At 28.2% G+C, this 19,487-nt stretch overlaps 1 protein-coding gene across 1 annotated transcript; it reads left to right on the forward strand.

Moving 5' to 3' along the window:
• The first annotated feature begins 6,482 nt into the window (after nt 1-6,482).
• On the forward strand, nt 6,483-17,246 carry LOC123268073 (tolloid-like protein 1). The gene is made up of 3 exons (XM_044732955.1): nt 6,483-6,486; nt 16,348-16,572; nt 16,658-17,246. The coding sequence occupies exons 1-3, from the start codon at nt 6,483-6,485 to the stop codon at nt 17,110-17,112; spliced, it is 684 nt and encodes a 227-aa protein (XP_044588890.1). The 3' UTR covers nt 17,113-17,246.
• The last annotated feature ends 2,241 nt before the right edge of the window (nt 17,247-19,487 follow it).

The raw sequence follows: 19,487 nt of genomic DNA on the forward strand, positions 1-19,487 counted from the left end.
CGATTTTGAGTGCAAATATCAGAATTACATCAAAGGCCATTGCAAAGGCTTTTTGTATACTTCTTGCTGGTGTGAAGTACCGATTTACCTTTAATTGCCACCAATCAGCGTCTAGTGATCTTTATGTACTTATATATTTGATTCTACAATTCAAAAATTTGACCAGAAGATATTTGATTTAATAAAAGGAAAAAATCAACCAAATTTTATTCAATAGATTAGAATTTTAAAAAGTTTCATTAATCTTTATTTCAAAATTTTGTAATTTTTTTCTTTAATCACCCAAATTGTACACCATTAAAAATAAAATTTATTTTTATCCTAAATATATGTTGTTAAATTATATTTAATACAAAATAGTTACAAAGTTATTTTTGTAATTTCAGTGTTTTTTTTTTTAATTTATAAATTTTGATCATATAACCTACCTGATAAAATCATTTAATACTAAAATAATTTTTAAAAAATTGATTTAAAATTTTAGTTTATTTTTTTTACCAGTAAAAACCCATTCGTCATTAAATTTACAAAAATAAAACAATTAAAAATGAAGATACTGTAATTGAACTCTCCAAGATTTCTAAAATAAAACTATCAATAAAATTTATTTTATTACAAAATAACAAATCATAATAATAGAGTTATCAGCAGCCATTTTTGAGAAGAAAGTATAAATACCGAAAATGGAAGCATTTATTACAGTAAAAATTTGAGAATAATATAAAATCTAAACAATTGTCAGTATGACGAAAAAATTCAATGGCGGTAAAATGGTTTTGTTCGTTTGTCTGACAATTCTGACGATTGTTTCTTCTCAGAACTATGGACTGGACGTGAAAATTGGAAATTGTAAAATTTTCGGCCAAAATTTTGATGAATGCAACTGGGCGTGCTTAACTCTGGGGTACTGGAACGGCCATTGCGAAGGATTTTTATACACTGCTTGCTGGTGTAAAGTACAATACCTAGATGTTTCATTGCCAATACGCAGTTAATTGTCTTCAATAATCCAATTCTGCAATTCAAAATTTCATTCCATAGATTGCAATTTTTAGAAAATATTATTGATCTTTACTTTAAAAATTTTATAATTTTGTAAATGATTTTTAATCCTCTGATTTATAAAATTGTAATAAACTTGTATAGAAATAATCAATTTTTGATCGCATTAACTGCTTGACAAAGTCATTTAATGTCTTTCTATTGTTCTATTTTTGCACGCCTCATAGCGCGAAGCGCGTGAGGTTGTGCTTTATACTCGACTCGTCAAGGTCAAGCAATTTTGTGATCTTTAAATGTCTCTATCACAACCATATTACACTTATACAATAATATAAGTAGATGTACACGGAGAAAACACTTAAATTAAACTATCTTTTACTTTCTAAAATCATTTCATGTAGCTATTTTGAAAAAAAACGTTTTGAAAAAAATTTTACGTGGACGTCCGGATGTCACCCCATTTTGGATGTACCAATGATTACTCCCGAACAAATTGATATTTCAAGACCGGACTTTTTTTATTAGTTTACGAATGCGATGAACTGGGTCCGTATTTCATATCAGTAGCCTAGTTTACGTATTTTTTTTTTTTTAAATTGAATTTTTATTAAAATTTATTACGATATAACCGTACAAAGACAAACGAATTTTTCTTATTTGTCACGTGAAAACTATGGCGCCACTTGATAAAGCTAGATTTTTTTAGATTGCGTGCGCATATAACAAGAAAAAAGGGCGCTGATATTTAAAAAAAAAAAAAATACTCTGTAAGAAATTACTTAATTATAATTTTCTTTTTTTTTTATCAGTTACACAATTTATTTTTCCTTAGAAAATGAATGAGCGTTATGAGGCGTGCACTTTTGGATTTTCCAAACTTTTTTAATTATCTTCGGACATTTAATAAAAAATTCCAACCTATCAGAGACAAGTGACGACAGTTGTAGTTGTTATTGTCAATGATTTAGAATTACTGCGCACTAACTGTGTACTTATTTCGATAGATATAAAAGACGGGCTCATTAGTTTAGCAGTCGAATTCGTCTATTTGATAAACTGTTGATAAAATAAAATAATATTTCAATTTAAAGTCATCTCTCTGAACTTGTTGTTAACATTATGCCTATTTTCAGCACCGGTGTTTTCATTAAGCCCAGAAATTGTTGAGAATACTTGTGATCATTTACAAACAAAACCGGCTTCGACGATCGTCGACTTGCTGGTCAATTTTCGACTCAAAAGTGAAATAGGAGATGAAAAATACTACAAACTCGCGGGATGTTTGCTTGGAGAAGATAAAATTGCAAGTTTAATTATTTATTTTCAATAATTTTATTTAATCTTTATTGTGGATAATAATTTTCAATAATAATTCTAAATGATTATTTTTTACATCAGAAATTGCAATTATTATTAATTTTATTTGATTTTTTATAGATCGATGAAAATAATTCATTCAACTTTGAAGCAATGATGAATAGATTGCCTGAAGAAATATTAAATTCATCGGATCTTACCGACGATTACTGGCAAATAGTTAAAGATTATTCGGAAAAGAGTAATTAATTCTATAATTATTAATATACGTTTGTAATTAGGTAATAAAATTTTTAAAATGATGGTTTTAATTTAATTTATTTACAGAGGGAAAAAGTCCAGCCGATACCGCGAAAATTATTCAGCAGTGCATTGATAGTGAAATCAATGGTGAAAATGACGATGATTTTGCAGAAGATTGATCAATACTTTCAAGATTTGTCCAACGATTATTGTTTTTAAAACAGTAGTGTAATACTTTTATTTTCAACTGAGAATTTAAAAATTCTAAAAATTAGCAACCTACAGTTACTATGTGACTCTCGAGAATTAAGAATTATCAATAAAAATACTTTGGCTCAATAATTTTTTTATATTTTTAATCACAGTATACATTGTTTGGGTACTTTTGAAATAAATTTTAAAAATAACATTGCTATTACAGGATTAATTACCAATAATTTGATGGAAAATGTGAAGAAATAAACTTATAGAACCGAAAAACTATTCAAAATTCCGGCGAAAAATTGACATAAAAAATTGACCAACCAAAAAATGTGTAAAGTTGTAAAAAGGCACAAATTCAGGTCAATATTTTCCCAAAGATACTAAATTTAACTAAAAAAATCTGGAAAACGGTTGACCCTACCGGCCATCCCTGCAACTTCCCGCCAATTCCATACCTAAACGCTTGAAATTTCACTTATGACGTTTCTGAGCTCTTCGAGCTCAAAAATACAATTTGTGTGATACCTTTGCCGTGTATCAGCTTTGGTGTTGATGTGATATGCACTTATTTGATGTGATGATGAATTTTGTATATATTCAAATGACTTGTGGTATAAGTATATGCGAGAAAGTTCGATACTTACGCCGCTCTGGTGGGATGAAATGGAGGTGTAGGTATTGAAGTTTATTTATAGATTTGAGGTAAGTTTTTGTCGATAGTTTGATGTCAACTGCTGATCTATGTTATTTACTGCAGGGTATTGTTAACAGTTGGTTTGATACCGAATGATGTTCTGTTTTATCGATGTGGGGTAAGAGTTTTTTGAATTTTAACGTTTTTTAGCCCCCCCCTCACTCGATTACATCATGTTTTTACGTCATCCGACAAGTTTGAACCTGTTTTTTAGCGTCGTCATCGTGAATTTTAACGTTTTTTAACCCCTCCTCCTTCGATTACATCATGTTTTTACGTCATCCGACCAGTTTAAACCTATTTTTGGCGTCATCGTTGGGAGAAGATCTTTGGTGATCTTTACTTGCCTCCAAATTTCAGTCCTCTGCTTGCAATCATTTGAATCAGTTGTATAATCCATGGATAAATTGACTGATGTTATGTGAAGTAATCTCTTAAACGAATTAACTGAAATTATGTGAAGTTATGTTCAGTTCTCTTGAACGATTCGACTGAGATTTAATAACTTCACATAATTTCACATAATTTGAGTCGAATCGTTCAAGAGATAACTTCACATACTTTCATGTAATTTCACATAATTTCACATAATTTCAGTCAATTCGTTTAAGAGATAACTTGACATAACTTCATGTAATTTCACATAATTTCACATAATTTCAGTCGAATCGTTTAAGAGATACCGTCACATAACTTTACATAATTTCACATAATGACGCATTTTCGTTAAATCTATGATCACAACAGATGGATCATCAATTAATTTTTAAGCCATTCTTTCTGTTGTTCACCTTCAACATATAAATAGCTCAAATAACACTTTAAATCATTATGAATTTCCCCAAGTACATTATTCGCAGTTTTACCGACATCCCAGCTAATTCCATGACGACGTCCATTATAGTCGAGATTTTGCTTAATAACAGATGCACTAGTAATCGTCAGTGGAGGCTTAAATAAATGATAGTCACACTTATAAACACCATTGAATTGATATTCATTAGTTTGGCATAATATAACCGGTAAAATCAATTAAGTATTCCATATTTCACTTTTTTTTTTTCGAACTGGCAAATTAAAGAATTATAAGTTTAGCCTCAATTGGTGGACTATCCAGATCGTTTTCAGAATATTTATAGCTTATTAATAAAAAGTTTTTAAATTGAGAATATGTTACTTTAACTTTTCTATTATCAATAATTTCTTCTTTCATCAAACTAACAACGCTGTCTATGGAAATATCAAATTCACTAAAAGATTCTCTAGATGTTTCACTAGTAGCTTCACTAGGAGCTTCACTAGAAGCTTCACTATTACTGGATGAAACACTTACTTCATCGAACTCGATTAGCGCAAAATAATCACATAAATCGTCGCATGAGTGAAGTCTGAAATAAATTCAAATTCTTAGGATCAAAAATTCGTAAATTTTAAGTATAATTAATGATTTAAAAAATTACCTCAATCGTTTACGATTCATTGTAGAGTTACTGTTGAACGATACGTAATTCAAGTTTTTAGAACTTCTGTGTAATTTCTAACAGTTTTTGATTTAAATTAAGTTTATCCACACAGTTTAAACAAGATACTTTTGTATACGCAGTTTTAAGTAAGTCGTCAATTAGATTTAGTTTATCCGCACAATGTGAACAAGATACTTTTGTATACGCAGTTTTACGTAAGTTAACAGTTATTTCTATTAGTTTCTTGGTTATTTCAAGTCTTTCAGCACAATTCGAACAGTTCACTTTTTCGCAAGCAGCTTTAATCACCTCTAAATTTTTATGCAAAACAATAATTTTCCCAACAAATATCCCGATATCCTCAGGTGGAATGTCACCAAAATAACTTTCTAATAAATCGTCAAAATTGTCCCAGTAAGGTGGTTGACTTCTGAGGAAGGCGCGTTCGATATCAGTCAATTTATCCATGGATTATACAACTGATTCAAATGATTGCAAGCAGAGGACTGAAATTTGGAGGCAAGTAAAGATCACCAAAGATCCCCTCCCAACGACGACGCCAAAAACAGGTTTAAACTTGTCCGATGACGTAAAAACGTGATGTAATCGAAGGAGAAGGGGTTAAAAAACGTTAAAATTCACGATGACGACGCTAAAAAACAGGTTCAAACTTGTCGGATGACGTAAAAACATGATGTAATCGAGTGAGGGGGGGGGCTAAAAAACGTTAAAATTCAAAAAACTCTTACCCCACATCGATAAAACAGAACATCATTCGGTATCAAACCAACTGTTAACAATACCCTGCAGTCGATAACATAAATCAGCAGTTGACATCAAACTATCTACAAAAACTTACCTCAATACGATAAATAAACTTCAATACCTACACCTCCATTTCATCCCACCAGAGCGGCATAAGTATCGAAATTTCTCGCATATACTTATCCCACAAGTCATTTGAATATATACAAAATTCATCATCACATCAAATAAGTGCATATCACATCAACACCAAAGCTGATACACGGCAAAGGTATCAGCTCTGCTGTTGGGTGGTAGCATTTTGACCTCAAACAATCGATGATAATCACCCAACAGTCGGTAAAAATCGATCAACAAATCGATTCCAATCCCCAACAGTCGGTAAAAAAGAACATAAAAAACGGCCTTTGATATTGCAGAAACACCAACAACAAGCGTCGATAAGGCAGAAACCCAAATGTCGGTAATGCATAAATCTACTTTATCAGGGGGTCAAACCCTCCTTGCTTAGTTACTCTAGTGAAAGATCAATTTTTATTTACAAAAAAAAATTTACTTTCTATTTTTGATGAGATTGCTCCATTATTATGAAAATAAACATTTTTCTATTATTATGTGCGTCATTCCCGTAATATCATAAGAACCATTCCTATAATATTATAGGAACTATTCCTATAATATTACAGGACCCATTCCTTTAATATTATAGTAACCATTCCTATAATATTATAGGAACCATTTCCATAATTTATTGAAGCTATTTCATTATTGCATAGGAATGTTTCCAATAAATTATGGGTATGGTTCCTATAATGAGCATAGGATTGATATCTATAATGATTATATTATTATAGGAATCATTCCCATAATTTTTGGAATGGTTCCTATAAATTTCTCTCTGTGAACAAAAAAAAAATTTTTCTAATTTTCTTAATAAAATCTAAAAAATAGGTAAATTGCGTTTAAACTTTTAAAAAAGTTTAAAAGATCGATATAAATAAATAATCTTTTAAAAGAGACCAAAAATAGTTGGTAATATTAAATAAATCCCAGTTTGATCCAGCTGGCGGATGACCTTTTTATTATTCAGAGAATATCTGTACTAATTAATAATTAATGAAGTTTAAATTTGTAGAGCTTGTCATGATCAGAAAGCAGCGATCATGTCGGAAAATGCTTGAGGGAAGGTATTCAATCGTTAATTAATATCATGGTTAATCTCAGTACTGATACAATGCCCATTATATAGACTACGAGCTTAACATTAAACATCCAAAAATACAATATAATATAATATAATTAAATATAATATAAAGTAAAGTCTTGAGTAATATAACGGATAAATATTTACGTATAAATATTTACAAAGAGTAACGGGAACGTCGGAGCCAAAAAAGAGAGTTTAAAAATAATTAGAGTTAAAAATAAAAATAGGGGATGAAAAAGAAAATAATAAAAGTAAACTCAGCGTCAAAGAGATCGCGAGTAAGTCGAAGAGTTGCGACGAGTGCTCTCGGTCGTGACCTGGTGACGAGTGAAAAGGATACTGAGAGATAAAGGGTAAAAGTGGAGAAAGAGAACAAGAGCGAGAAAGACTCTGAATAACATATAACATATAACACAGAAAGATGATACATATATATATATATATATATATATATATATATATATATATATATATATATATATATATATATATACACACATTTATACACTGAGAGTGTTTGCCGTCTCCAGTGTGTGTTTTAACCGGAGGTTACTGGTCTCAGATGGCGCCAGGTAACGCGGCCAACGGTCAGGTCACAAGGAATGACGTCATTGGGCGCGTCATAACGCTACACCCTCTCTGGATGCTCTGGATCAATGACGCGACCTTGCCGACACTATCAGCATCCCCTCCACTTCAATTCTCCCTCCCTATCCCAGTGCTCAAAGGGGCGGCGGCTGTTTCTGCTGCAACCTGGCAACCATTGGCAACCGTCTATATTTAGCATCTTCAACTACTCACCCCTTTCCTTTCTTCTTCCCTACAGTACCTAACTTCTCCTCTTTAGTTATTACATCCCTCACTCTGCTCGAAGTTAATGCAAATATTCCCGCCACGCGAATTACACTCCCGCGACATCTAACGGACGCGTCCTGTTACTCCCACTCACTTAATCACAGAATTATATGACACGTAAAACTGGGTGAATCTTTTATTCACGCTCTGATGGTACTAGTTTTTATTTATTTTTTTTTAATCAAAGAGTTATCAAGTATGATTATTTTTTAAATTAGTTGCAAAATTGCGATAAATTATGTCTAGAATTACTCAAATTTTTTTTTTTCTTACAAATTTGTTATTTTTTCTTTTTTTATTTTATTTTTATGTTTACCTACACTGATAGAAGGATTTCTTAGCATTTAAGAAATCAGTTCTTAAACATCATTTCTTAATATTTAAAAAATATTTTTTAGTATTTATAGTATTTCTTAGTATTTAAGAAATATTTCGTAAATACTAAAAAATATTTTTTAAATACTAAGAAATGATATTCAAGAAATGATTTCGAAGAAATCTTTTTAAATACTAAGAAATCTTTCTATCAGTATACTCGAATAATTATAAAGGGATTGATACAATCCGAATATGTATTTAATTTTTTTTTGTTATTTTGTCATCACAAAAATAATTTTAAGATTATCATTTTAAAATTACTTTGTAAAGATTATTTACCCTATTAATTACTACGGCTGTTGGGTTTATTTGTTTATAAATAAATAAATAAATAAATAAATGAGTAAATAAAAAAATGGTATTCAGTTCGATTTTTTGGGCTCCAGGGACACGGAAATTTAAAATTCGGGTTTGAAATGGAGAATTTGATAGGCGATTCTAAAGTAATGCGGAGATGGTGAAATATAATAATAATAAATTATTGAAAATGAAAAACCGAGTATCAGGTTGTGGATTTTTATTGCTCGACAATTCAGAGTACAGAGAGCACTCTATTCCGAGGATATATATGTATATATAGAGAAGCAAGAGGCTCCCCGTGAGGAGATAGCAGGAAAAATGAGCTAGTGTAAAACGAATCTAACGTTAAAACAGATGGATTTTTATTAGAAGGAAGTTCGATATATTGTAAAAAATTTGTAGATCATTTTTAATAGATTTAGTATTTTTTTATGTGAATAATATAATAATATAATAAAAATAACCTCTTGTTCTAAAGTCAAATAATTTTCTCCTGAATGCTGATTTCCCCAATTTAATCTAACTTAATTTAATTATTGTATAAAAATCATCTGATATCATGATGAGGTTCATTATGAATATCATAATGAATCTCATATTTTGACACAAATATGAGATTCATATAAAAGCCATATCAATATTCATCTGAAACCCATAATAAGTAAAATACTTATGTGAACGAATTTTTTTTAAGTAGATTAGTAAAATTTTTAATTTTTCTGTTAATTAGAGGAAAAGTATAATAATTGAGAAAAGCAGTATTTTTATCATGCACTATACTGTTGAACTACTTTACTTTCTTTCTTGATTTTCTTAAATTAGAAGAATATTTAGAAAAACACTATGTTGGTTTACAAAAAATTTTTGACTGACAAAATTTTTTCGTCTTAAGATAATTATTTTTTATTTTGAAAACAATTTAAATCCTCCTAAAAATTTCTTTAATTTAATTAATTTGCATTATTTCCTGTATATATTTATGACTCAATAATTTTATATCACGATTTAAAAAGACTAACAATATCACTATGATATCATTATGATTTTATGCAGATATGACCATCACTTTATTATGAATTTACGGTAATATCACAATGATTTCATTATTAAATTACTAGAAATTTTCTTTCACCAACAGGAAAAATAGACATTTTATAATCTAGCTAAAAAAAAATTTGTTCCCATAAATATTTTACTTATTACGGGTATCAAATGTATATTAATATGGCTTTTATATGAATCTCATATTTGTGCCAAAATATGAGATTCATTATGATATTCATAATGAACCTCGTCATGATATCAGATGATTTTTACACTATATCATCTTGCTTCATATTAATAAATTTATAATATAGACACACTCTCCTTTGTAACAAAGATGCACGGAAAAAAGTAAACTGTAATATGCACTCGGATTCCGGTTAATTTTCATAGTTTCAAACAGTAAAGCGGACATCCGGGTGGCAAAAATATAAATATTACAGAACTTAATGTACAAAGTATAAAAGCCACAATTTATAATTTAATATCCAAAACACGCACGCAGAAAAAAAATTTTGTTAAAATAACCTAAGATATGTTCTAGTAACAAATGCATTTGTTAGCATAGGGATAACAAATTATATGTTAAAATAACAAAATTTACGTTATAGCAAGTTATTGATTTGTTATAACAACAAAACAATTTGGTTACTATAGCAAAATCTTTAAGTAGATTCGCCAAAATAATTTAGTTGGTATAACAAATTTTTTTGTTGAAACAGTAAAATTATTCTATTAAAATAACAAATAAATTTACATTAAATTTTATAATAATCCATAATTTAAAAATATGCTATAATCAGTGATATCTGATTTGGAAAATATTTTAGCAACAAATTAGTTTTGTTATTGCAATAAAATGATTTCGTTAGGACAATATTGTTAACAAATTGATTTGGTCATTTAACAGACTGGTTTGTCAGTACAACTTGAAACATTTTGTTAATGCGATTAATGGATTTGTTACTATAACTAAACTCATTTGTTACCAGAACATATTTTTCAGTTATCCCGTCTTTTGTTATTTCAACAATAGTATATTACACACCTAGGGAAGTAAAGTAAGAAATGTCTCAGATCACATGTAATTGTTGGCCGAGGGGAAGCCGAGGTCAACAAACATGTGATCTGAGGCTTTCTTATTTACTTCCCGTGGAGTGTATACTATTTTTTTGCTCGACGAAGGCAGAAAGAGGCAACTTCGTTTAGCGCAGCGGGCCGAAAGTTGACGCTTTCTGCCCGTCGAGCAAAAAAATCATTTTTATGCGTGCGTGATTAGTAGCTATCACTATTGTAAATAACGACTCTTTCATCTTAAAAAATTACAGTTTCGAACAGTAAAAATCCCTATTTCAATATATAGTCGATATTATGAGGAGAAGGAGAACTCAGATGAAAGAGAAGGGGGTCTCACTCTGGGAGAATTTAACATTTCAAACAGTAAAAATTATACTTTTAAAATATACATTTTACCAGTCCAAGCAAGTCAATAATTACAGTTTGATTTTTACCGTTGCGTTTAAAATTTACCATTTTACTTTGTAAATATTGACGTTGCTTGTATTAGAAATTTACTAACTTTATTTTATACTTTTTACATATCATAAGATCATTTTTAGGTACGAAATAATAAATATTAAAGTCTGAATTCTTAATTATCATACTTTAACATTTTCGACATTCACATAGCGAATATTACTGTTTGAAATAGTATTTTCTTCCATGTAAAGGGTAAATTGTAACGTTTAAATGGTAAATATTATAAAGTGAATAGTAAAATCACGATTTTACTGTTTGAAATGGTAAGTTTTAACAGTTGATCAATACTTATTATAAATTGACTATTATTTATTACAGTTTACTTTTTTTCGTGTGTACCTAATCTTTATATGCAATAAATACATTTATACATTCATACAATAAAAACAATATTTAACAATAACAATAATTTATACAATTTTTTTTTTTTATTTATACGAGTAGCATTTTATGTTAAATTCTCTTTATAATAATTTATTTTTTAAGGAATTCTAAAAATAGATATATAAACGTTGGTTTTATTTAATTAAATGGAATAATGTTAATAATTTTTTTTTTTGAATCAAATTTTTTGCAAAAATTTACAAAATTAAGCTTAAGAAAAATTGTTTAAAGTATTTTTCAGTAATTTTGAAAATAAAAGTTCTTTAAGTTATAAATAAAAATTTATTACATACTCGGATGTTTTTCAGAGTATATTTCATATTTATTTTGCACCCAAAGTGTTTTATTTCTTTAGTCTTTTACGAAGAATTCAAAGCTATTCAGCTAATTTTGGATCTTGATAATAAATTATAAATCTTACTCTTGGGGAAGTTTAATTAAGAATCAATAGTTTTGAACAACTCGCAGAAAAGAAAGAAGAAGTAGGAAATTATTGTTGCAAAAAAGAATAAAAAGAAAAGAGTGTGCTGTAATAAGAAAATAAAGTTTGGTAGTGATAAAAAATGTAAGATCGACAAGATTGATGATGAAAAGATTTAAAAAAGTCTACATCACTTTATCGTATTTTCCTGTTTATCCGTGAAACTCTCAACGAGCCGGAAGTGTTAAAGAACCCACATGAGAGATCAGGAACATTGCAACCGAAGCGAGGCTGGGATGAGAGTGAGAGCTTGAGGATGAGGATGCGGATGCGGATATACCAGCGAGGATGAAACAACCCCTGCCCGGCTTGGGGTTTAGGGTGGCCTAGCTCCACCGAGAGACTGCATAAGTCAGAGAGTGAGAAAAATTTCTACATACAAATGCAAAGTTTGTAGTCCGTACAAGTAGAGCGAGGAGAGAAAAGGGAAAGAGGTTCTTCTCGGACTTGAATCTTGAATCTCAGCTCTCAGAAGTTCTTTTTGATATTCACCTCCTTGGAGCGATCCATCCTCTCTCCGCTCCTGCTGTACTATTTTCTATCCCAGGAACTCTAAATATAAAACTAGTGAGGCTCTTTGCTTTTAACTTTTAACTTTTATCTATTTTCATTTGTTTATTTTTGATGACGTCAAAATCACATGGATACAGATTACATCTAGTTGTAGTTAAACAAGTTTATAACTTTTTTACAGAGCTTTGCTACTGGGCTTATAAACTTGTTCTTGGGTCTGTTTTACTCGGATTTACTGAGTGACGTTATTCATTTAAAAGTAAATCATGAAAATAATGCTTTTTTATTTATAATATTACACCGCATGCAATACTAAGTCTCTAAATATTTAGATGTTATTATTATTATTATTATCTATGTTATTGAGAGAATAAGAAAAATTTTCTTTCCAGGATAGTCATATGATAAAATCGGTTTTTTTAGTAAAATTTAGTGTCATTGCAAAGGTTCTGAATTTGTGCCTTTTCAAGGTTTCATTTCATTCTCATCGATAATTTATTATTATAAGTATTAAGGCTGCATTCGAAAATGCTCTATCTCTATTAGATACGTAATTAAGAAATTACCTTTTAACTTGTGAAATATTGACATTTTTAATGATATAAGCTCATCCCGATGTTACACTTATCAAGACCTTTCATTTGAGTACCCACATCAATATTTCATATATTTTATATATTTATGTGTATGAATATATGAAAAATATATCAAAATGCATGTAGGTACTCAAATGAAAGCTCTTGATTAGTGTATCATCGGGATGAGTTTAGATTTTTAAAAACGTCAATAGTTAAGAAAGTACAGTGCAATTTAACATAATTAAGAAATGACCTTATATCTTGAGAAATATTGACATTTTTAAAGATATAAACTCATCCCGATGTTACACTCATTGAGACCTTTCATTTGAGTACCCACATCAATTTTTCATATATTCATATATAATTATATATATGAATATATGAAAAATATATGAAAATGCATGTAGGTACTCAAATGAAAGCTCTTGATGAGTGTATCATCGAGATGAGTTTAGATCTTCTAAAACGTCAATAGTTAAGAAAGTACAGTGCAATTTAACATAATTAAGAAATGACCTTTTATCTTGTGAAATATTGATATTTTTAATAATATAAGCTCACCCCGATGTTACACTCATCGAGACCTTTCATTTGAGTACCCACATCAATTTTTCATATATTCATATATATTTATATATATATGAATATATGAAAAATATATGAAAATGCATGTGGGTACTCAAATGAAAGCTCTTGATGAGTGTATCATCGAGATGAGTTTAGATCTTCAAAAACGTCAATAGTTAAGAAAGTACAGTGCAATTTAACATAATTAAGAAATGACCTTTTATCTTGTGAAATATTGATATTTTTAATAATATAAGCTCACCCCGATGTTACACTCATCGAGACCTTTCATTTGAGTACCCACATCAATTTTTCATATATTCATATATATTTATATATATATGAATATATGAAAAATATATGAAAATGCATGTGGGTACTCAAATGAAAGCTCTTGATGAGTGTATCATCGAGATGAGTTTAGATCTTCAAAAACGTCAATAGTTAAGAAAGTACAGTGCAATTTAACATAATTAAGAAATGACCTTTTATCTTGTGAAATATTGATATTTTTAATAATATAAGCTCACCCCGATGTTACACTCATCGAGACTTTTCATTCGAGTACCCACATCAATTTTTCATATATTCATATATATTTATATATATATATATATATGAATATATGAAAAATATATGAAAATGCTTGTGGGTACTCAAATGAAAGCTCTTGATGAGTGTATCATCGGGATGAGTTTAGATCTTCTAAAACATCAATAGTTAAGAAAGTACAGTGCAATTTAACATAATTAAGAAATGACCTTTATTTATTTAAACTAGATATGACTATTTAGTCAATAAATGACTATTTATTTAAACTAGATATTTAATATTGTTCAGAACTCTCATGTAAACTGTTATTTAGTAAATTGGTTAAATCATGTATTATAAATCATGTATTTTATTACTTGATGAATAAGTTAAATCGTGTATTATAATTCTAATATTTATTTATATATTCTGTGTCTGATTTTTTACTTAATCTGTGTATTATTTTTCATCATCTTTTTAGTTAATATTGTATTTTATGTAGTTTTAACATATATATGTATAAATTTGCCATTCGGCCAATTAGGCCTTGGTATAAAATGAATAAATCTAAATCTAAATCTAAACCTTTTATCTTGTGAAATATTGACATTTTTAATATTATAAGCTCACCCCGATGTTACACTCATCGAAACCTTTTATTTGAGTACCCACATCAATTTTTTATATATTTATATATATGAATATATGAAAAATATATCAAAATGCATGTGAGTACTCAAATGAAAGCTCTTGATGAGTGTATCATCTGGATGAGTTTATATCTTTAAAAAAGTTGATATTAAGAAAAGTACAGTCTAATTTAACAAAAGTCATTATTTAATAAAGCAAAATTTTAATTTCTTAGTTCACAAGCTACAGCAGTCACATAGTGACTGCAAGGTTGCTAGTTATTATTATAATTGTAATTATTTTTATCTATTTATAATAGTATAGCAGATACGATATTAAAGCTCTCAATATTTAGATATTATAAGAAATAATCTTTATTAAAAATTTGTTCAATAATTAAAAGACAAATTTTTTTTCAATTGAAAACATTACTTATTATTATTTTCAAATAAAAAAAAAAATAAATATTTTCAGCACAATATATAGCATCTAAGACAAAATAAAACATCTATGCTCGATTTACTCTCATGCTCGTGGGATTTTTCTTTCTCATACGTTAAATCCATTTATCATCTATTTACTGACTTATTTTCTGTAGCTCTCATCTCAGTATATAACTATTTTTTAAACTGTTTTTTTTTCTTTATTTAGTTTGTCAGCTCGGAAATCAGAGTCTTGGATGATTTTTCACGTTGTCTCCGGATATCATTCGTTAAATTTTTTAAAACACTACCTTCAACAACTGTATAATCCCAACATATTTACGACTTCATTGAATTATCGCACCAACAACATCAATTTTAATTTTATAAAAATTAAATTTTTATTCTGCAACAAAACAAACCGCCTTTACTTATTGAAATATTTCTTACCTCGCTATTAAATTAACATTTTATCCAGCAATAATTAATATATGTAAATATTAATATTAATTTATCCGGTAAATAAAAATTTGCTCAGCGGAATCATAAAAAAAAAAATCATAATAATTTAACTAATTTTTATAAAAATACGTGGCACATTTGATAACGCGTGACTCATCAACTAAGAACTAAAAATATATAAAGAGATAAAAAAAAAAAAAAAAACACCTGACGCGCATTAATACTGTATGACTGAAGACTTGAAGTTGTTTTTTTAAATTTACTCTACAGTAAAAAAATTTGTTTTTTATTTTTTTACAATCTTTTAAAATGAAAAAATTTTTTTGTGAAGTTATAAAAATATTTTTTATATTTTTAGTATTTATATCTTACGTAAAATCGATACATTTATATCAACATTTTTCTGTATTAATTTAACACAATAAATGTTAAATTTACACAAAAAAGTGTTAAATTTTTAACACAAAAATTTTTAACACAAAATTTTTTGACGCAATGACGCAAAATTTTTTACTGTGTAGATAGATCGTAGAATTAAATATTTGTATTTAAAATGATTTGTTTGTATTTAATAAATCTGATATTTATTTATTAAATATCAATAAATGTTTTTAAATACTAAGAAATATTTGTTAAGGACAAAAAAGTCTCTAATAAATGATTTGTTAAATATTAACAAATATTTTTAACTATAAACAAATTCTTTTATCAGTCTATTACATAAAATATTATATAAAATATTATTATATTTCGACTACTACTTAGAATGCGGAAGGACTATCCAAGAAACTAATGGAGTAATAAAGTCCCCAGTTACTCCAGAAAGTTTATATTCCAATCAAGTGATTGAATGCGAATGGAGAATGCTCGCTCCGCACGGTCACCGTATCAAATTCGCAATTACATCGTTGGATATTTATGAAACCGCTGACTGTGCTACCGACTATTTGGAAATCGCAGACGGTTACTCCGACGACAAAGCACTCCGGCATAAATATTTCAAATTTTTTAGCTTTTTAGTGTACTGTTATTTAAATTAACATTGAAATTGATAAATTTATTTCGGTAATTACAGGGAAATTCTGCAGAACTGGTAATGAAGCTAGTTTACATTCGACGGACAATCGTATGTTGGTGAAATACCGAAAAAGTGGTGAGAGCACCCACAAGGGATTCACTGCGCAATACCAACAGACTTGCAATCACACAATATTTGTTGATGGAAAAATAGTTCATTTGGAGTCTCCGAATTATCCCGAACCGTACGGAGCGAATCAACAATGCTATTGGTGGCTATTCGCTCCCGAAAACCATCAGCTCACTGTTAAACTCGACTTTGTTGAGCTTGAAAATAAAGAGGATAATTGTTCCTTGAAATTTGATGATGGAAGGACTGAGACAAGTGCTTGCGCTTTTGATAAGGCTGCTGAATATTTTAGTACTGATAATTATCTTAATGTAAGCTTTATTCCTCGATCTACTGGACGAAATGGATTTTCAATTTCTGTTGCCGTGAAAATTTTAATTTGAGATTTTTTTTTTACTTTAAATTAAAAAATTATTTTTATTTTTTAGATTTTTGACATTCAATACTATTGAAATGTCTTATAAGTTGTTATTGCAAAATAAAAAAAACTTTTTTTTTTTTTTAAACAGATTTAAAATGTTTATATTTATGAGGTAAAAGAATATAATACAATTTTGTCAAATAAGACTTTGAAAATATAAACTTGAAAGAAAAATTTTCTTAATGAATTTTTTATAAAATTTGAGGCCTTGTATTTTATAGAATTGTATAAAAATATATTGAATTTAATGCCAACAATTTTTTTTGGGTCTTGATAATTATTTTAAAAAATTTTATTAATCTATATTATTAAGAAAATAAAAAAAATTTTGTCTCCAGGATAGTCATATGATAGAATCGTTTTTTTTTAGTGAAATTTAGTGTTATTGTAAAGGTTTTGACTTGAATTTATGCTTTTTCAAGGTTTCATATCATTCTCGCCGATAGTCAATTTATTATAATAAGTATTTAGGCTGCATTCGAAAATTATCTCTAGATACATAATTAAGAAATGACCCTGTATCTTGTGAATTATTGACATTTTCAAAGATATCAGCTCATTCTGATGTTACACTCATCAATGCCTTTCATTTGAGTACCCAGATCAATTTTTCATATATTTTATATATATATATATATATATATATATATATATATATATATATATATATATATATATATATATATATATACAGGGTGTCCCAGAAGTAACGGACACCACTGTAGCATCTGATAAACAAAATAATTCTGAGACGAAAAGTCCTTAGCCATTTTTTAATCAGACGCATAGATAATTAATTATTAATTAAAATAACGTCCTTTTATGCGTTAGAGAGAGAGCACTAGTGTCAAGTCAAGTGCGTTCCAACGAAGACGCTTGCACGTGTGAATGTGTAAGTAAATATGTGTGACTACGTTAGCTATAGAAACTAGTTAGTCATACAGTTAGTTGTGTCTTTGTTTGGCACATACTTTACTGGACACTGGCGCTCTCTCTCTAACAAATAAAGAGACGTTATTTTTAATTAATAATTAATTATATATGCGGTTAATTGAAAAATGGCTAAAGACTTTTCGTCTCAGAATTATTTTTTTCATCAGATGCTACAATGGTGTCCGTGACTTTTGGGACACCCTGCATACATAATTAAGAAATGACCTTGTATCTTGTAAACTATTGACATTTTTAAAGGTATAAGCTCATTTCGATGTTACACTCATCAAGACCTTTCATTTGAGTACCCACATCAATTTTTCATATATTTATATATATGATATATATTTTTATATGATATATATATTTATATATGAAAAATATATCAAAAATGCATGTAGGTACTCAAATAAAAGCTCTTGATGATTATAACATTGGGATGAGCTTATATCTTTAAAAATGTCAATAATTAAGAAATGACCTTTTATCTTGTGAAATATAAACATTTTTTAAAATATAAGCTCATCTTGATGTTATACTCATCGAAACCTTTCATTTGAGTACCTACATCAATTTTTCATATATTTATATATATCACACTGATAGAAGGATTTATTTGTATTAAAAAATATTTGTTAATAGTTAACAAATCATTTATTAGAGACCATTTTTTAGTATCAAACAAATATTTCTTAGCATTTAAAATGATTTATTTGTATTTAATAAATCTGATATTCATTTATTAAATATTAATAAATCTTTTTAAATACTAAAAAATATTTGTTAAGGACTAAAAAGCGGTCTCTAATAAATGATTTGTTAAATATTAAAAAATATTTTTAACTATAAACAAATCCTTCTATCAGTGCATGTATATGAATATATAAAAAATATATCAAAATGCATGTGGGTACTAAAATGAAAGCTCTTGATTACTTTAACATCGGGATGAGCTTATATCTTTAAAAACATCAATATTTGAAAAAATACAGTGCAATTTAACAAAAGTCATTATTTACTAAAGCAAAATTTTATTTATCTATAGTTTACAAGTCATGACAGTCACATAGTGACTGCAAGGTTGCTAGTTTCAATTAATTTGTATAAAATTTTATGAAAAAATTTTTTTCTGGTAATTTTTCATAAAATTAATAATTAGATAAAAAAAATGAAAATCATTGCACACACAGGTCATTTCACTGATTTTATAAAAATAATAATACTTTTCAGGTCAAAAAAAAATTTAAATATTTCAAGAAATTATCACGGGACTTTATCAAGCACTAAAGCACAAAATTTAAAATCTTCCTTGTGAATAATAAAAAAATAAAGCTTCGAAGTTTGGTAGTTTAGTAGTTTAGTAGTGCGAGCATGCGAGAAATAAATATATACATATATATGATG

Source organism: Cotesia glomerata, linkage group LG6, assembly GCF_020080835.1.
Source record: "Cotesia glomerata isolate CgM1 linkage group LG6, MPM_Cglom_v2.3, whole genome shotgun sequence".
Lineage (NCBI taxonomy): Eukaryota > Metazoa > Arthropoda > Insecta > Hymenoptera > Braconidae > Cotesia > Cotesia glomerata.

Excerpts from the sequence above, each read along its gene's own strand:
- LOC123268073 (XM_044732955.1), top strand. Across the intron at positions 16,573-16,657 it reads CGACGACAAAGCACTCCGGC|GGAAATTCTGCAGAACTGGT; the intron begins ATAAATATTTCA and ends CGGTAATTACAG.